General features: G+C 35.6%; 1 protein-coding gene across 4 annotated transcripts in view; it reads right to left on the reverse strand.

Moving 5' to 3' along the window:
• Positions 1-21,472, reverse strand: part of Nr3c1 (nuclear receptor subfamily 3 group C member 1) — a 100,673-nt gene that overhangs the window by 77,803 nt on the left and 1,398 nt on the right. The window contains exons 1-2 of one of the 4 annotated variants that reach the window (XM_048811735.1): positions 20,941-21,393; positions 17,447-18,646 (exon numbers count right to left, since the gene is read on the reverse strand). In XM_048811735.1, coding sequence (XP_048667692.1) covers positions 17,447-18,633 — 1,187 coding nt within the window. In that variant the 5' untranslated portion in view covers positions 18,634-18,646; positions 20,941-21,393. Of the gene's footprint in view, positions 1-17,446; positions 18,647-20,370; positions 20,810-20,940; positions 21,394-21,472 lie in introns of those variants that run through there. The other 3 variants (XM_015485722.2, XM_048811737.1, XM_048811736.1) reach the window with 3 other exon arrangements.

A 21,472-nucleotide genomic window follows, 5' to 3' on the forward strand; every position in this document is an offset into this window, starting at 1 on the left:
TTTTTGTTTTTTATTTTGAGACAGTGTCTTGCTAAATTGCTGAGGCTGTTCTGGAGGTTGTCCTTCTCCTGCCACAGCCTCCCAAATTGCTCAATTACAGACATGTGCCACTATGCCCAGACTTGACCTATTCTTAAAGGGAAGATTTCAGAAATGTTTGTATAGGATAAATAAGTGAAATGTAGCTAGATGATACCTAATTATTAAAGAAAAATGTAAGAAATTTATAACAATGTTTCTGATGATACTTAGGGCAGTAATACTTGCTTGATACCTAGTCCTTCTGTATAATATATAAAACATGTGAGGGGCTGAGATTGTGGCTCAGCAGTAGAGTACTTGCCTAGTACCTAGTATTAAACAAATCTTCTTTGAATATACAGAGAATACAAAACAAAAGATTGCTTCTGTGAGACCCCAACATTGAAGCTCTTGTTGATATTAAAAGTTCAATGAACCCTTATTTGACTAAATTTTGCAAAATACGGCTGAATTGTGTGAGCTGATCCATTCCAGAATTTGCAAAATGCTTCAGTGTGTATAATAAGTTTAGATAAGAACATAAGCAATTATGTAGTTGGAAATTTATACCAAGAAAGTAAAGTCTTTTTAAATTGTGGATTTAATTCAGACTAAACTGTAGCAAAACCAACATTTTTAAAATAGTCCTTTATTGTAAGGTGTAAAACCTTAGTACTATAAAACTTTGCAAGAATTAGTATTCTTTTTAAGAAGAAACTGAAGAGATCATGTAACAGAAGCAACGATTTCTAATTTGTCAAGACATGAGAGGCTTGCTCTTCTTCAGTTATTCTGATTTATCTTAACTTCAAATTCCTAAGGTGTTCAAGCAGTTAAAGAGTGACTCCCTGAGTCGAGAAATTTGAGGGGCATAAGGGAGTGGTGGGATGGTGGAAAAGATGTGAGAAGCACTCATTACAACAAAACATCTACCATATATGCATTTCTCAGTTCTTCAAAGTTATGGCCAAAAAAAGTGTCCATTACCTAACTATTATTACTTAGTTTGAAAGTGAAAATCAAAATGAAGCCAAGTTGAGAACTAGCAATTAATGAAAATGGCTTATGGAAAGGATGGTATGGCACATGGACAGAGTTCTCAGGCAAGAACTTTTGGCATTAAGAAGCAGTCTAATCTGAAGCCACATTACTAAAAATAAAAGCGAATTCCACGAGTGCTTTATAAGAGCCAGACACTGTGTTACCCGGTTTACAGGCATTATCTCCTTGTGCCCATTTTAAAAGTAAAGAAACTGAGGGTTTATAGAATCATAAATTTAGTCAAGGTGTTTTGGTCAGTTTTTTTTTTTTTTTTTGCTGTGACCAAAATACCTGACAAACAAGTTTATCTGAGGCTTACAGCTTCAGAGGTTTCAGTCCATAGATGGCATAGTCCCTTACTATGGGCACATGATGGCTGAAGGGCAGAGCAGAGGAAAGCAGCTCACCTCATGGTATTCAGGAAGCAGAAAGAAGGAAGGTGGAAGAGGTCAGAGGAAAGATGCACCTTTCTAGGGCACCCCTCCAGTGCCCCACCTGCTATAGTTACCACTCCGTCCATTCAAACTAGAATGGACTGATAAAGTTACAGCTCTCAGAATCTAATCATTTTACCTCAAAACAAGAGCGCTAGGGGGACACCTTATATACAAACCATAACACAAGGTCACACAGATGTTAAAACAGTGAGATTCATACTCAGGAAACCTGACTGCAGAGACCTAATTCTTGTCCACAATATAACACTAATTGTACTGAGCTTTAGTTTCCCCATATGAAAAGTGAGGACTGGATATCAAGACTAGCCCGGGCTAGGGCTGTAGCTCAGTGGCAGAGCACTTGTCTAGCATGTGTGAGGCACTGGGTTCGATCCTCAGCACCACATAAAAATAAATAAAACAAAGGCATTCTGTCCATACACAACTACAAAAGAAAAAAAGACTAGCTCCAGCTGGAATTCTGTGATTTGATAACAATGACAGGAGCATACTCCTTAGTGGTTTGTGTACTGGGTACACTGATGAGGACTGGCACATTTCCCTAAAAAGGAATGCCCCTGGGTCATATGCTAATATCAACCACTGTATCTATTCCTTTGCCCTCTACAAGCAGATAATGAAGTAGTGAGGCTAATTTGAGAAACCAGTCCATGCCCACAAGCAGTCACCCCTGGTTCATTCCCCTCTCAGCAAAAGTCTAGTGCCCTTGGATTTTCTAAGGGCAGAGTTTGCACTAAGTAAATATTGAATGGATCGGAAAATTCCATAGTCTCTGCTGGAAAGAGACTGAAACCAAATACTATTTTTTTAAAAAAATAGTCCCTACAAATGTTTTAAATGAATCAGTAGACCATAAGCTCCATGTGGGCAGAGACAGCACTGGCCTTGTTCACTACTGTTTCCTTTGCAGCTTAAATTGTGCCTCTTAGATAGTAACTGCTCAATACAAGCGCTGTTTTTACTGGATTCTTACAGTTCCAATTTTCCCTAAAAAGAACAAAATTAAAGTATTAAAAGCAAAGCCATGCTATTTGCTTAATTCTTTCTGTGGTTCTTTATTCAAATAGCCAACCTAAAATAAGTACCTTAAAAAGTGCTAGTGCTACAGTGAAAACATTCATTGTCCTTTCTTGTCTAGTTCAAAAGACAAATTAGTAATATATAAAGAAAACAAAGCCAAGTACAGGCACATGCCTGTAGATCCAGCTACTCAAGAGGCCAATCAATAACTTGGAAAAGGAACTGAACAAACACTTCACAAAAGAAATACAAATGATCAAAAAGCATATGAAAAAATGTTCAACATCTCTAGCAATTGGAGAAATGCAAATTAAAACTACACTGAGATTCCATCTTATTCCAGTCAGAATGGCAGTTACCAAGAATACAAACAACAATAAATATTGGGGAGGATATGGGAAGAAAGGTACTCTCATACATTGTTGGTGGGACTTCAAATTGCTGCAACACTATGGAAAGCAGTATAGAGATTCCTAAGAAAACTTGGAATGGAACCACCGTTTGACCTAGCTATGCCACTCCTCAGCATGATACCCAAAGGACTTAAAAATGACACACTGCAGTGACGCAGCCACATCCAATGTTTATAACAGCTCAACTCACAATGGCCAAGCTATGGAAACAACCTAGGTGTCCTTCAACGGGTGAATGGATATAGAAAATGTAATATATAAACACAATGAAATATTACTCAGCCATAAAGAAGAATGAAATTATGGCATCTGCCAGTAAATGGATGGAACTGGAGAATATAATGCTAAGTGAAATAAGCCAATCCCCAAAAAACAATTGCTGAATGTTTTCTCTGATTTGTGGATGCTAACAGGGGAGGTTGAGGAAGTATATAATAGATTGAATTGGACAGGAGGTAATTGAGGGAGGGGGTGGGGGGGATTAGGAAGGACAGTAGAATTAATTGGTCATAACTTTCCTAGCCTTATATTTGTATACACTACCAGGGTAACTCTGTGTTAAGCACGACACAAGAATGGGAATCTAATGGAATAAGTTATACTTTATGTATGTATATTTTGTCAAAATAGCACTCTACTGTCATGTATAACTAAAATTTTTTTTAAAAATTTAAATTTAAATTTAAAAAAAGAGGCTGAGGCAGGAGGATTGTCTGAACTTAGGGCCAGGCCAGACAACAGAGCAAGAACACATTTGAAAAAAACAATACACAAAGAAAACGGTATTATTCAGTAGATATCTATCAGGCACCTACTGTGTGCTAATCAGGTGTAAAGAACTGCCTGATTAGCAGTTGCGACAAATAACATCAGGTGCTATGGGCTGGGCAACATAAAGGAAAATGTACAAAATCATTGACACTGAACTGGTCTAAAAGATTAGAGAGGAAGAACCTGGATTCCTAACTGAAACAGTCTTCAGTTATATCCTATGGCACACTGGTATGCTTTGATCAATTTTAGGATCTGTGGCAAGAAATTCATTAGTAATAATGATGTATATATTTTTATTGTAAAGAAGTGTAAACATTACCATGTGAGACTATGATTTGCTGTACTCCTTCAGTTGGAAATACCTATTAGAATTTTAAATACATATACCCTTATCTCATCAACCCTACTTTAGGGAATCTACACTTAGAAATACAGTTGCTATTGTAAGGATGCGTAGAAAAGGGTATTTATTGGAGCCTTGTTTGCATAACAAAAACCATGAAACAACCTGAATAGCATATGGTACAACTATTTAAAAGATGGGATGGGATCCACATCTGTTGATCTTGAAGGGCTTTTAGGGTATATTTATTAGGAGAAAAGCAAGCTGCAGAAAAGGGTATAAATGATCTCATTTTTATTTAAAGCAGACAAGCCAGCATGCCTTGCATGTGTCTATTTATCCTTGTGTGTTTACAGAGAAATGTGGAAAATAAGGGGAGATAGGAGAGGATGAAAGGAATGGAGAGGCAGCGGAATAAGTTTATGAACTTTTTTTTCCTGTTTTACTGAAGGGAACAAATATATTACTTTCATAAAGTTTGATGAGACATTTGCAAAAATACTAAATATAAAAAGCTAATTCACAGACTATTTCTATAGTGCTCACCTGCACTCAGATATGCTTTCTTGGACGGATCAGGAGAGGGTTGCATGGAACTGTACATAACCCAAATCCTTCAAGGGCTCTGGAAGAATTCATGTGGCTACCTGTCATGTATCATCTAGCATATGGGTTGTGGTAGAAAGAAAATGGAGAACCACTATGCTATAAGCAACATAACCACAGACATTTTTTGATGTGGTGTGAACAGTTTTGAAAGCAGTGTTATAGGAAAATTAATCTGGCTGCAGAACAGATTAAAAAAAGGAGAGAGGAAAACAATTAGGAGACTACTGATAAGACTAATAAGTCTGAATTAGGGTGTGGCCATTTTTTTTTTTCCTGTTGTGCTGGTTTCTCAGGGAATAAAAACTCTTTCCTGACTTCTAGTCTTTGTTACTTACTCCCAACCCAGTAGTAGCATCTTTGTGGTCGCAGAAGTGTGTTTCTCATTATCTATGTTGATATTTTAACCTAAAATTCAAATTTAGGATTTTTTTAAAAATCAAACCAATTATTAGTTCTGTTGTTCCAATTAGGATTTCATTAATTTCTCTGGTTTTGACTTTTGAGAATGTTTACATACAATAATCATGTATTCATGATATTCTGTTCTCTCTTCTACCCAAGTTGAGTTGACAGCATAAACTACTGTCTCCTTACCCCCATTTTAAGATTTTTGCCTCCTAATTCTCTAGCTATTTATTATATTTTGTGGCTGCTCTCTGGATACCTTCCAAACCCCTGACCATGGTCCTTTCCTTCTTTTTTCCTGAATACTACAGCAATCTATTCTTAAATGACTTCATCTGATTTTCTTACACTAACTAATATTTACTAATTTTGCATTTTTTCTTTTCTGTGACTGACTTTGCCATACTAAATTGAACTATTTACCTGCAACTCTTAGAGCGATAAATCTAACCAACTAACATTAAATCACTATATATATATATACACACACACACAATATATATATATATATATATATATATATATATATATAGAATAAGACAAATCTAAAACATAAGCTGAAGACGGATAATTTTTAAATTCAGGCAAAACAAAAAACTGTTCCTCTCCTGTAGTTTTCAGTGATTAGATACACACTTATCTGAAAATCAGCTAAATTGATTTTTTGCTTGACTTTCTAGGTAAGTCAATACAAATGTACACACTAGACTCATCTGCTAGAATCTTAATTTTTATACCAGTGGAAAACAAAGAAGAAAGCTTCTGCTACAAAAAGTTCTAGAATGAAAATTTACCACAAGTTAGTATGTTGAGCAAGATTTAAAAAAATCAACGTCTCTCATCCCACCCAAAAACAAAGAAGAAGAAGAAAAAAATCCCCCCAACAGGTCATTTTCATGCTTTAGCTACCATAATTTGTTCAGTGATAAATGAACCAGAGTTGCTCTAAGAAACTGAAAAGCAATCCATTTCAAAGTCTTAGAGCAAATTTAGAGACTGATAACAATTGAAAATACATTTATTTACATACACTTTCTGGCCATATACATAGGCCACGATATTCACTATCTGCTATTTTCCTTTCTCTGCAATGATTAGAAGTATAATCCATTTCTATACATCTTTTTTATTTCCATATCATTTTGTTTATTTTGTATTACTGAAGTCTTACTATGTGCTTGACATTCTTCTAGAGGCTGGCACATAGGAGTACAAAGGCAGACAATATCATTGCTGTCATGGAGCTTACATTGTAGCAGGGGAACAGAGAAGACACAATGATATATAATGTCCCAGGTAAAAGAATTATGTGCAAAAGATGCTATTATTTTAGGTAAAACAGTCAGAGGTCTCTCTTAAGGAGTTGCCATTTAAAGTTGACACCTGAAGAAAGTGAGATTGAATCACATAGGTATCTCGGAAAAACATTCCAGGCAATATTTCCCAGCACTTAGGCTTATGCATTGAAGGTTCTAGAAAAAAAGACAATGTTTCTCTTAGAGAAGGAAGAGATATTCTGTAAATGGCTATGAAGAAAAATAAAAATGTCTTATACCTCAGGTGCATATCCTGTTTGATGGGGCAATCCTTTTTACTCCTTGTCTTATATTGCATAGTATTTCGGATAACACTATACCATATTACTTTCTTCCTTGTGACAGCCTCCTGTTGCTCATTCCTAACTCATTGAATCAGCTCATTCTTTCCACCTTTCCTTGTTTTGTCTAGGATTCCTTGTTACCCCTTTTCTTATTTCAAATAGGTGAATCTGATCTCATTTCCCACTCATCCATACACTTTGCTCCCATCAGTTATGCCTTCCCAGGAAAGGAGAACCTAGAAGTACACATTCAAAAAGCAAATTGTGGGGGGGGAGGTAGACTGGGTATTAAGTGTTGCAACAGACTGCTCTCTGTGAGGCTGGGGATTCTTATCTTCTTTCTCTCTGTATGCCCAGAGTCTAGTTTGGTAAGTGCTGCTGCAAGTGTAACTGGAAGGACCTTTGAGATCATCTAGTTAGCCTCCCACTCCACCCACCTCAAGAATTCCTTTCCTAGAATGTCTCTGTAGCTTTTCCACTTACTAACACAATAATGAAGATAGGCTACTTACATATTTCCCAGTGTCTACAAAGAAGCACTTAGGTGTACAGAAGTCAACTTCAGCCAATCACCAGAACAGAAATTTAGGATTTTCATTTACTTTTTTCGTAGGTATATGACATTTCCCTCTGGCTTCCTTATTTACTCTGTTTTCTCTTTCAAATATGTCTGTGATACTCCTAAAGCATTGTGCAGCTGTTATATGACATTATCAATTAAAGTGTCATTTATCTTCAACATACTGAATTAGAAATTACTTATTTTTCTGCAATGATTAGAAGTATAACCCATTTCTATACATCTGTACCTACCCTTTAAAAATATTTCTTCTTTGATTAAAAATTTAGTGCCCACAGACTATACTAACACCAGCCCATGATACGTGCTTAGTGGTAAGAAGCCACTTGCCACCTAATAGAAAAATCTGCCAGTTCTCTTGGATAAAAGAAGAAAATCAAGAGAGTCAAGGCTAATAACAAGAATATAAAAAGTAAAACCATAGTTAGGAGTAAAGCACATCTGCCATGCTGTGATGGATCTTTATCCCCCTTTCTTGGCCACTGAAAATACTAATGGTCTTGGGGTGGGGGGGCGGTATTTGAGAAAACAGGATATTTTAGTACAAACATGAAAAAACTAAAATTATTAAACAGGCTATTTTCACCAAGAAGTTCTCTCAAAGAATTTCAATGCTAACAAAATGGTTACAAAAGGTATATCCTACTTTTGAGAGCACTGCATGTATTTTTATAATTTCAAAGGCCAGGAGCTGGGGTTTTAGTTCAGGTGTAGAGTGCTTACCTAGAACATGTGAGGAACTGGAACTTCAGCACCACATAAAAATAAATAAAATAAAGGGATTGTGTCCACCTACAACTAAAAAACAAATTAATAATAATAATAATTTCAAAGGCAAGGATCTACTCATCCTAGCATTTTATGAATATTAAACAAAGAAATGAATTAGAAAATAGTATTAACAATGAAAATTCTTGATTTTTTTAAAGTACTATCAGTAAAAGCAAAATTTTCTTTTCAGGTTATGAGGATTAAAAGTAGAAAACAGGCTGGGGATGTACCTTAGTGGTAGAGCACTTGCCTAGCATGCATGAGGCCCTAGGTTCAGTACCCAGTACTGCAAATGAAAAATAAAATAGAGTAGAATATATGTGAATTTTATAATATAGCTATAATTCTATTATTTCTTGATGGTAAATAGTTTTAGCATATTTGAGTTGTTCTCGCCATAATGATTGTCAAATAGTCAATTCCCTTATACATTGAAGAACTTGAGTGAGAAATTAAAACTGCTTTGAAGACTGTTCTAGGAATTCACACATTTACTCTGTATCTGTTATCACAAAGTTCCCTTTAAGCCCAAGTCAAAGGTCTGACCCATCTTACTTGTATATAAACACTTACAGGGGAAAAAAAAAAAAGTTAGGCTTAGAAGTGAGTAATCTCTCATTTTTTCCTGCACTATGGTAAGAAAAGGGAATATATAAGCTGTTTGCATAAAGTTCCTTGCTACTTAAAGCAAAAACCAGAACTTAACCACCTAACATCACTCATTTCGAGTAGTCACCCAGCAATGCTATGTACTTATTCTAGGCATATTCAAAACAGAATCAAACATTTTCTGTAGTAATGTCTACATGGGTTCTTTTAAATTACCCACCACAAAAACAAATGTTGTAATTGAAGAGAGGATTAAATTTCTGGAAATATTCAGCTCATTTGGATTCACATAAATAAGGTCAATGATCAAGCTAAGGAATAAATACATTTTCTTATTAAGTAAGAACACTTAGGTGTTACTGCAGTGTTACTGTAGTGTAATGAGTTTAATTTTCTTTTATAGCCAACAAGGTGTCTCTGTAGGCAATTTTCAGTCTCCCAAGGTGGAGGCTTTAAAAAACAATATTCATTTAGAATTTTCTTTTAAAAAATCAATATTATAATCACACCATCCTTAATAAAGCCAGCTGAATTCCAGATCACAAACTTCACATAATGTTTTAATTAAAAATTTTAAAGTTTCCATCGATAATTTGTCTTACATTAGTATGTTTAACCATCTAAACTGCCATTTGTTTCTATGCTTGCATCCATTTTATATTTTTCAATATGTATATGAATGTGATGTCTGGCTTAATCCATCAAGTTTATCTTACTGACAGTTTCTTTAACCACTTGATTAATTTTTTTAAAAAGTTAGTAAATATAGCCAAAGGCTTTATAATCCTCCCAAAATTATGCACTAAGGACACATTTTACTATTCAATATATTCAGAAGATATTTTGTATACAGCTTTGTGAAATATAATAAATTTGAAAAATTTTAAAGTGGATAACTTCACTTTCAGACACACTAGTTTCTTAATGACAAAGAATCTTTGCATATTTGGTTTTTGTAAGAACATCAGATAATTAAAAAATACCAGAAAAAGGATATTCTAGCATTTAGTAATAAAAAGATAACTTTTTGTGTTAAATTAAGTGGCATACTTAAAACGTAACAAAAAAATCCACTGAAAATCTCTGAAAGAACTACCAAAAAAACAAAACTAAAAATAAATAAATAATGTGTGTGTAAAGATAATTATCTTGGCACTTTCAGTTTTTAAAAACAGTATTCATGACCCTTAGGGAATTACACATATAAGACACTAAAAACTGTCCTAGTGCTTGATAATAGGAAATACCTTCACCACAGACATAGATAACATAACTATTGAGCCAGTGAGGGTCTTGCTGGTTTGAGCTAAGTAGACTTGGCAGAGCTTTAAAAATTCCATCTTGCATTTTTATAATGCTTTTTTAATTTTCAAAGTAAACACACTATCAGGCAAGAATGCTGGGTGCTCTGTTTTACAGAAATTGAAATGAATGGAAATAAGTGATTATACAAATATATGCAGAGGCTTGATCACATTTGTCTTTTATATATTGTATTTAAACATTAACTATTGATAAAAATTATAAAGGATTCTTGAGGAATTTCTAACCAAATATTTCATACCAAATATGAACTATTTACTTTCAGATCAGTAATAAGATTCTTTTTTTCTTCAAATGTCTAACATTTCTCCACCTGTAAAATTAAGACAAGTAACAGCTGCCTTGTGTCCTACATGGATATTGACAGAATCAGGGACTTAATATAGAAACTAGAATACAAACTTTTGCCTGAAAAATGCTTAGCATAGTGCTTCTACATAATTAATACTTGATCACTATTAACAAAAAAGGTTAACAAAATATAAAGGGAATATGGGCACAATATTTTTAAAAAATCTAAACTACCAAAATAACTTTTATAAAACACTTGCCCAGTCTTATTATGTCATATAATTTGTTTCAGATCTCTAGAAGAGACCAAGATGTTCAAAAGAAGCCTCCTGGAAACTTAGATAACTGAGAAACTGGTTATTCACCCTGGCTATACCACTAATTAATTTTTGTAGTCTTTCCCTAAACACTTGTATGGATCTCAGTTTCTCATCTGAAAAAATGAGGGGGTGGGAGTAGATGAGTACTCAAACCATTTTAAACTGTAACCTAAAATCATGGCAACAAAATAGGCTCTGAGAACCCAGAAGCCCCAGCTTTTGAGCTCTAACTATAGCAATATTTACATTTTATTGTGTATGTACCACCAACTATATTATTTTTAAATCCTTTCAGAAATACCAAATCTGTGAGTTTATTTTTTTTTGTCTCATACTTTATAATGTATAAAGAAAATGTCAAAGAATGAACTACCCCAGTTCCTTCACCAAATTGAGAGGTTTAAGAAGATTGTAGAATTTCAGAGACACACACACACGTTTTGAAAACAACTAGACAGTTGTAAAGAACTTTTTGTTTTTAAACTCCAAATCATCATAGTACCCAAAGTCATATACTGGTTCAGCTCAGCCTTAAAACCTAGGTCTTTTCATTTGTAGTTTATTGTTTTTCTACTATTTCTGTGATTGAATACCAAAATCAAATTGTCACAAAGGAATCTGAGGAGGGACATAAAGCACCAAATTTTGCATCTTAAAATGAGGAAACTTTATTCCTAATAATTACAAAAGAAACATTAAAACAGTAACATAAACAGGGTCCATAACAAATGGCTGGTAGAGCTTTAAAGTTCAGCATGTGACAATCATAAGGTCATAAGTCATAGCATTGCCCCAACCACCATGAAATAATAAATCATGTATTAAATTGGATATCATTTCACAATAGCTTTCAAAATTGGCTATCAAATATACTTTCATAATAGCTATGGCTAAATATTATTATGGAGAATTATGAAATCAACTAGAATTAGGTTAGTTTTATGATAAAAGAAATAATATTATTACAACAAACTATGTGCCCTAAACACTGGATACTTAAACTCTTGAATTATTTTTTACAAAAATTAAAATTCAAGATAAAATAATATGTAAATATCTATAACAAATCATATCATTAAACATTTTTTCTCTCCATATATGTGTGTGTGTGTATATATATTCACACTATAGGACATATGTATATGTGTGTGTGTGTGTGTGTGTGTGTGTGTATATTCACACTATAGGGCATATAATATATATGCCCTATAGTGTGAATAAATAAAAAAATTCTAAAGAGGTATTTTCACAAAACTTGCTATATTATAAACACCTATTGACGCTTGCTAAAAAGTATTTTAAAGCACTCAAAATTAACAGTTGGTAACTCTGAACAAGTATGCTTAAGCATGAAGCTCTACCAGATAAGCTATTAATATTTAAACTAGCCCAGAGATAAAATTAAGGGATGGCACATTTTCATTCAAAATAACTGACTGTAAGAACTATACCATAATATAAATACTTTAAATGACTAGCACTTGCAGAACCTCACAATTTATTCTGTATATTTGCCATTAAGAATTTGATTTCCTTAATATATCAGCAGAGAAATCCATAACTCACAGAAATATATTACCGAAGAAAAGGGTTACACTCCAGTCAGTTAACAATGTATCATAAAAGTGCACTATTAAATATGATATGGTTAAATTAACCTAAGACATCATTATTTCCACTGTTCAAATCATTATATTTTCATTAAATAGCAGCCCAAATAACAATGGGACAAATATGAACCTGATCTTAGCAGAACTAACCTCATAGAAAGTAAAGTATTTATTCTGTCCTTATTTTGGTACTAAAGCATAGGAAGAAGAACAAAATAACTTCATAAACAACAAGGGCTATATTGCCACAATTAGCTTTACATGTCCACTTTATAAAAGAAATAATTGTAATTCTAGTTGTTACATTCCCATTATAAGCACAGCCCCAAATTACTTTTATTACTCTCTTTCTCTCTCTCTCTCTTTTTTTTTTTTTTGCAGGCAGGGGGATAGAGGAGACAATCAGAGATTGAACCCAGGGGCTCTCAACCCCTGAGCCACATCCCCAGCCTTTTATTTTTTTATTTTGAGATAGGGTCTTGCTAAATTGCTGAGGCTGGCTTTGAACTTGTGATCCTGTGCCTCAGCTTCCCAAGCCACTAGGATTACAGGCATGCGCCACTGCACCTGCCCCAAATTACTCTTCTTAAACCTCTAAATTCATAACAGTATATCCAAATTGGTGGTTTTCAGAACTGTTCTTGATATTTCTTAACTTATCTCCACTATTCCATGCCTCTGTTGCTTCTCCTCCTTTGCCCCTTCCCTACTGGGGGGAGGGGAGAAAGGTTGAAACTACCTGTCTACAACTAATTTTGAGATGTTATCAATTAAAATATGTAAAATGAAAAAACTATCAACATTACAAGTTACATCCTAATTTAGTTAGGCACAGGTGATAACACACCATTCAAAGGGAAGGGAACACTTAATGAATCCTTTTAAAAATATCAAAATTCTCCTCAGTTGGTTTTCTGAAGCTGAAGAAATAACATATGGGTTTTAAAACCCTTTTGTAGATGTCAATAAATAGTTGATTTTCAGTTTTAGCTTAATTCAACAAAATATTTCCTGAAAACTCTTTGTGCACCAGGATTCACCAATATACATTTTGCATGACACAGAAATATGGAACCAAGTGCCCATTAATTTGGTAAATACTGATAAGTACTGCATTACACAATTACTTTTGATGAAAATATTACCAAGATAGCTTCAGAAGTAATACTATTCAATAAAAGCCTATTTTGTCTACTTAAATCACTCACAGTACAACACAAGAACTCACTACTAGTTAAAACTCGGTGTAATCACTGAAGAAAATAAGTTTTTAAAAACCATGACCCAGACCTATTCTAAATGTAATAAAAATTAAGATTTCATAACACACCCAGGATATTTCAATCACCTCCAGGTCAGAGTGGACTAAGACATATATAACTATAACAAATTAATGCCGATATTCTTTCATATATTAGGCACTCATGCTAAAATAAACCATTTGTCTCTAATCTGTCCTTCTGTCCTTCATTAAAATATCAAAAGCCCATAAAGTGATCTTTAATCACATGTAAGTTTTACTTTAATACAATTTGCATTTACTCTACATTTATGCAAGGTGTATGTCAAAATATCACAAAACTTATAAACATTTAATAATATACTGAAAGTAACCAAACTAAAATATCTGTAACAAGACAGCATTAGAAATACAAATTAATGTTATTATAAAAATATACAGAGAATAACCAGAGAAACATCACAAGAAGTCATTTCAATAAAATCTAAATAATTGCTCATTACATGTTTCTGTATTGGCCATTCCACAATTAACTGACATACCTGAATACATAATGTGTTTTAAAAATCAATTGTACAGCCATGACAAGGTATAGATTTTTTACAAAGAAAAAAAAGCTACCATAAAGCTAACAATAAAAATAAGTAAGCACCCTAAACCAGATTACTTTTAGAAAGTACTTTATATGAATGAATATCAAAAACACTAAGCAAATAAAAGACATTGAAACATCCAGTTTTCACAACCTTTGGAAAGTTGAATTATAGTCCTCCCTTTTTCATAAAACCTTTGATTGACATTAATAACAAAAATGAGAATGGGACAGGATTTGTCTCACTCATCCTGTGTTTATACAGGTCTTCAATTTAATTACTTTTATAAAATTAGACTGATAATGAGAGACATTCCAATTTATATAAATTTTAGTAGCTTCATTAAGTGCCAATCTTCAGAGCCCTAGACTAAAACTGAATCTACAAGTTCATCCTGTATCACTCTCTCTCTCTAAAAATCCCACTCTTCAAGAAATGGTCTAACATTTCAACATCACCCCAATATAAAAGCTATCATTCCTAAAGCAACTTATTTCTCTGCTTTTATTCCAGCAATTTCACCATTAATGCTGAGGTAAAAAAAAAAAAATGTTGAAAAAAATACTATGCAGAAATGTGCCCTCATCATTCTTATGTTTATGCTATTTTTTTAAAAAAGCATATCACATTAGAAGGGCTAACTCCTTTTACTTAAGAATGAATCTAATCATCAGTTAACATTTCTCTAATGTTATTATCAATGAACCTTAACCTTAAAAAGAAAATGTTTTTCTATGCTCAATCACGATATTTGTAATTTTATTTAATATGCTAACTACATATTACCATGCACTGACATACCTGAAGGATTTGCCTTCTCCCCCAAACAGAATGTAAGGCATTTGTTAACATTCTGAAGAAAAGCAATTTAGGTAGCAGTTAAAGAAGTCAAATTATAATGTTCTCTTTTTTTAAAACTAGAAAGAATGCAAGTGAAATTATCAACAGTATTTAATATTATTATATCTAAAATCAGAATGTCAGTATTCCATCAAGTTGTGGCTTCAACATGTTGATTTAGTTGCTGACCACTCAGGGTTACTGGTCATAGCTAATGTTTGGCTAGAGACATGTAATATATAGAGAAAACAGGCAATTTGAGTTATATCATGGCTGTTGTTCAGAAACAATAGACTAATTCAATGATGGTTAGAAAAAGAAACACTGTTTCAATTTACTTGGGTGAAGCTTTGTTCTGAGTAATCCTAAATTCCCAGTGCTAAATTAATGTTATAAAGTATAAATTTTCTAACATTACCAGTTAATCCTGTATTAAAGCTTTTTGTCTTTTTGTTAGGACATAGACTAGTGATTATAATTCCAAATAACACATCAACATAAAAATGATAATTTTACCAGGTATTAAAGAACTTATAAACTGCCACATCGTGGTAGCCCTGCCTACCTCTCTAGAGTTATTATTGAGGCTCAAATTAAAAAAAAATGTAGAGACACTTTATATGTCATTAAGTACTATAAACATTAAAGTATCAAAATTATTTTTAATGATTTAAGGGTAACCTATGTTCAGCTAACAATTATTCTGCATATCCCAGATTGTATAAGGCATAATGAAATTTCAGTGAATGGAAATTTAAGTTTTGTTCCATGTGGTTCCCCCCGCCCTTATAGGAAGAAAATGAAAACAATTCTATGATGATTATCAGGACAAAGAATTTCCTAAATGTGTTATTTTTCTTTGTATAATTACATGTTTTATAAATCTATTTAATAGCTTCCTACAGATAGCTTAGTCAAATTAGCTGTGCTTACATCTTCTAAGAAAATCAGGCACATAAAATTTACTTTCAAAAATTTGAGATTGAAGTTTTAAACAGCATGTCTTAATATTTGAAGCAAAAGTATATGCAAGAATCAAATCTAACTGGAAACATTGTTGTCTTTATGACTTGAAAGTTTTCAATTAAAAAGGTGAAGTAGTGTTCATCTTAACAAAAGATAACTATTGAATAATGGATTACTAGGTAGTAGTTTGAGACACAGAATATATACAGTTTATATATATATATATATATACAGAATATATATATACAGAATATATGTAGTTTGAGATACGGAAGATACAGAAGCAAAGTGGTTTTTCTCCTCTTGTTTCAAAAGAAGAAAGAAAGAAAGAAACTCCTAAGCCTTTAAGGAAAATAGAACAGCTGAAATCTAAATTTTTTCCCTAATAAGAAAAGCTTCCTACATAAAGAGAAAAAGAGATACTCTTTGTTTCTCAATGCAAGGATAACTTTCTCAGCAAAAGAATTTTTAAGACTTTTAAAATCCTCAATGACTAGTTAATCAGAACAATAAACATCACATTTAAGAAAAAATTAAGTCTACTGTCTTAAAAAAAATGATCAATATTGTCACTACAATCTACATTTTCCTTCACACTTAGAATGGAAATACAATCTAGTATTTATGTGACTTGAGGATGGGGCACAGGATAGAGAACTTTACCTACACATACATTTAAATTTAGAACTTTTTTCAGTAATTCCATTTTGATGGACCTTTTTAAGGTAAATCGGTGTACTTAAAAGTGACTAAGAAAAAAAGAGAAATCAAATGATAGCCAAAATTGTTAAGTTTCAGTTCCTAGCTATCAGTTATCTGCTTGAGAACTTGAAGGGACATTTAAAAATAAAAATTTGTTTTGCATGCTGCAACCAATTCCTTTCTTAAATTTATCAGCAGAAACAACTTGTCTACTTTAGGTAAGGAACCCTATGAACAAGACCCATATCTAAAAAATACTATGGTCTGGCACACTGTATAAATGCATTGCTTTAACAATTTCAAATTCTCATTCTTCAACAGGTTCAGTTTGAAGAACAAGACTCATTTTTAGTACTAATTTTAACCCTTTAATCTCAAAATACTTCACAAAAGTACAAATATAGCAGCACAACTTTTGATTATATAAGTATTAACGGTATTTTAAGAGCATATTCTAAAACAGCTGAATCAACATGCACAATAATTATACTACCAGACGTCACACCCCCTTGAATTTTTACTGAAGATACTTGTTACTGAGCAATATTATTTTAAAATTTTCAATACTGGCCCATGTGACGCTGAGTATCACTATTTAATAAGAAACCTAAAATGTTTATGTCTGAATTACTTAGACTGTATACCATGCCTAATTTCAAAAGATCACTTATTCATAGGCAAAAACATGAATTTCTGGAGAACATACAACCAAGTGATTTTTTTAAATCTACCAACTTCTCTTAAACATATCATTCTTAGAAAATAGAAAAGTGTTAATCTGGCTGGGAATGTAGCTCAGTGATAGAGCACTTGCCTACCATGCAAAGGCGCTGAGTTCAATCCACAAAAATCCAGTAAAACAAAACAACAAAAACAAAACATACAAACAAAAAAACCCAGCAAAACCATAATCTTACCTTGAATATCCATTAGAAAAAACTGAGCGACTAGAGAAGTTCATAGACCCCAAGGAAGTCAGGTTATCATCTCCAGATCCTTGGCATCTATTCCAATTTTCTGAACCAACAGGAATTGGTGGAATGACATTAAAAATAGGCTTCTGATCCTGTTGTTGAGAAAGGGATGCTGTATTCATGTCATAGTGGTACATCTGTCCTCCAGAGGTACTCACACCATGAACAGAAATGGCAGACATTTTATTACCAATTATATTTGCCCCAGAAAAGCTTGCCTGACAGTAAACTGGGCCCAGTTTCTCTTGCTTAATTACCCCAGGGGTACAGAGTTCAATGAAATCTTCTTTTTCTGTTTTCACTTGGGGCAGTGGTGCACTGTTGGGGCCTGATAAGATCAGATCTCCATTATCCTTAATTTTGGGTTTAGTGTCCGGTAAAATGAGAGGCTTGCAGTCTTCATTTGAGTTTCCTTCTAAAGGGAATGGCTCATCCTCTTCTGCCAAAGGAGAAAGCAAACAATTTTCATCTATCAACAGGTCTGATCTCCAAGGACTCTCATTCATCTCTTTACTTGGGGACCCAGAAGAAAACTCCAAATCCTGTAAAATGTCAAAAGTGCTTTGGTCTGTGGTATACAGCTTCACATTGCCTTCGTTGGTACCAGTCTGGCCCTTTAGATTTTGCTGTTCTGAAGACACATCAGAGTGAGTTTTAGGAAACTCCTTCTCCGCGGGGGCAGCAGACACAGCAGCAGATGCTGAACTCTTGGCGTTCTCTGGAACACTAGTCGACCTATTGAGGTTTTCAATACTTTCTTCCAGAAGCCGAAAGTCTGTTTCCCCAGAGGAAAGGCTGATTTGGCCCTGCTGTGGGAATCCCAGGTCATTTCCCATCACTTTTGTTTCTGTCTCTCCCATGTACAGTCCCATTGAGAGTGAAACTGCTTTGGACAGATCTGGCTGTTGGGCATGGCTTACAGAGCCTTTTGAAAAATCAACCAAAAGTCTTTGCTGCTTGGAGTCTGACTGAGAAGCTGCAGCCAGTGAAGTCAAAGATGCAGAAACCTTCACAGTAGCTCCTCCCCTTAGCGTTTTATAGAAGTCCATCACATTTCCCCTCTCTGAACCAAGTACACTGCTGGGGACTTCTTCTCTGTTAGGGGGTGTTAATGATTCTTTGGAGTCCATCAGCGAATATCAGCTACAAAAAAAAAAAAAAAAGATGGAAAACATAACAAGCTGTAAAGTTACATTCTTTCTGTGATTCGATTAGTAAGAGACAGCCTGATAAATGAAGCTTTTAGTTAACTGATCAAATTCTTTGTTATCAGAGTAGTTTCATGTGTTTCAGAATAAAAAGCCATATCCTCTGCTCCCATTCAGTGTGCCACATTTTAAAGTACAATGCCATTCATTTGCACAGCTGAGGACAAAATTGTATCAAATTAAGCTTGGCTATTCATCCTACCACTCACTGAAGAACGTGTAGCTTTGTTAATCACAGATATTATAATTCATTACATCTGATTATTCTAAAGGTTCAAGTTGATGTCAAAGTATTTAATTTCAAAAAAAAGTATGATCATTAAAATTCCTACCTCTTTTCAATCAAGGCTGTTTGCTTTTCTGAGAGTCAATATATATAACATCCAATAAATACTACACTAGAATTCTGTATTCCTATATTATTCCCAAGTTCATCTCCTACCAACTACTCACACATCCAAAACTTCTATTATAACCTACTGGTTCATCATGTTTTATTTGAGAAATAAACAAGACTGAATTGCTCTCTTCTAACAGGTTGGGAAAAGGCTCCTATTTTTAACCCAAATTTCCGACCAGATGTGCCTGGTCTAATATTGCGTATCTCAAAATCATATTTTAGTTTTTCCAGATTTTAGATATATGACTTAAATGTATATGGTCAACTAAAATTTACATTTCAGCTTCTCACTACAATTTTACCTTATTTAAATGTGACAAATAGAGCTGTCTGAACCTTATCATACTTCCTCGTAATATCTACATTAATTTAGACTAATAGTTAAGGTACGTTTTTAAAAACTGCTTAAAACCCTCAGTATGAAATATTATTATATCTTTAAGATTTTTCCTTTCCAATTATCAAAGTACTGAAAAACAGAAAAACCCATTACTAAAATTACATTCACATAAATCCAAGTAAAATAGCATTCAATAAAATGCTCAGAATAATTTTCTCTGCATTCTAAACTTTCACCTATTCCAAGTCTGAGCTTATTCTCGACGGATTAGATTGTTAGTACAAGTAAATATAATTCAAATGTTCTAAAAGGGGGCAAAGACTTTGATAAGCACATTTGGGACACTATTGTAAAATCCTGTCCAATCAAAGGAAACTTTTCCTTTATGAAGGCGCTAAGAAGCCTAAACGTCACTGGCCCTCAATGAAAAGGGGAGCGTGACGAAGAGAGGGGTGGGGACCTGCCATCACAAAAATCTTCAAGGTAAATTGCGTAGCTTGCCTCCCCTTCGCTGTGTTTTATTTGATAAGGATCACTAAACACAAGGTATCAAATGGAGCCTAATGAATTTCCATGCTGCTTTTTTTGACAGCTGCCTTCAAACCCAAAACCATAACAATACTTCATAAAACGAAACGCCTCTCTCAAGCGACAACACCCCCCAGTTTAAACTGCAAATGACCCTGTCACATTAATCGTCCCCAATGAACCATACCAAGGGGTCTTAAGTGGTCTTACAGGGATGCAGTTTTCCGGTCCGCAACCCTAAACGTCAAACTAGCACTTGTCAGAAATCTCCACGAAAACGCTTACAGTTAGGGGCCACCTGGAAAAGTGGGCTCGAAAATGATGCCAAAAGCTAAAAAACAAGTCCTTTGGGGGTTGGGGTGGTGCGAGGTTAAGAGACGTGTGTCCAGACCTGTTGAGTTTCCTCTCCGACACGCCCACTTCTGCCAGATAACGCCGGCCCTGGCCGAAGTCTCCAAGTTGCAGGCTGTCAGCCCCCTGTGTGTACACTCTCACACACCCCGCAAGCCCGCCAGAAACGAGGCGCGCTGGAGCCTTGACAGATACCCGGGGCGTGCTCGGGAGCACCAGTGTGGAGAGGAAATATTTTGGGCTTCCCCGTGGAAATGGGAGTCCCGGCGGACCCCTTGGAGGGAAAAGAAAGGGGAACCTGCGTGGGAGGATAGGATTTAAAACCCGGGCTGCTGGACGAGGTTCCGCTCGCAGTCGGAGCTCAGGTTCTTCCCTCTCGGCTGGGCCAGGGACAGGCGGTGGAGGGAGAGGAAGAGGCCAGCGCTGTCACCCGCGCGGTGCCCTTTCGTCACCGACACCGGGCCTCGCCAGCCCCCACCCCCACTCCCCGAGGCTAATAAAAGTTTGCAGGCTGCCCCGGCGGCCCTCGGGTCGGCCTCCGGCCCCGGGCGACACCTCGGGGGAGCAAGCGCCCACACCCGCCCCAGCCCCCACCCCGCCCGCCCCTTACCTCTGGCAGAGGCGCCGCTCACCCGCCACTGTCCTCGGCTCCCACCGCAGCCGAGATAAACAACTTAGCGTGTGAAAGCGGGAGGAGCAGAAGGGAATTTTTTTTTCTTATAAAAGGAAGTAAACAGCCGCCCCCTTCTCCATAGGGGGAGGGGAGAGCCCCTATTTCAGAAAGTCTCCCATTTCCCGGCTGACTAGCCTGCCCCCAGCTCGCTCCCGGCTCCGGCGCGCGCGTCCTCTGTCCGGCACCCCGTCGCTCCAGCTGCGGAGTCTCCTTCCACCCACTAGAATGCGTCCCCGACGGGCGGGCGGTGACTCGGGCTCCAGTCACAGATTCAAAGCTCGCAAAATGGAGGAGAGGGAGGGAGCGCGGACACGCGAAAGGGCGCCCGGCCGCTGCAAGCGAGCGGGACCGAGCGGGGGGCGGGCGGAGGCGGCGCCACGGCGCGCACACACTCGCACACACACGCGCTCCCACTCCACCCCCGGCCGCTCCCCGCCCGAGGGGCCTCGCCGCGGCCGCGGGGAACGGT

The sequence above is a fragment of the Marmota marmota genome, unplaced genomic scaffold (assembly GCF_001458135.2).
Source record: "Marmota marmota marmota unplaced genomic scaffold, marMar, whole genome shotgun sequence".
NCBI classification, from domain to species: Eukaryota; Metazoa; Chordata; class Mammalia; order Rodentia; family Sciuridae; genus Marmota; species Marmota marmota.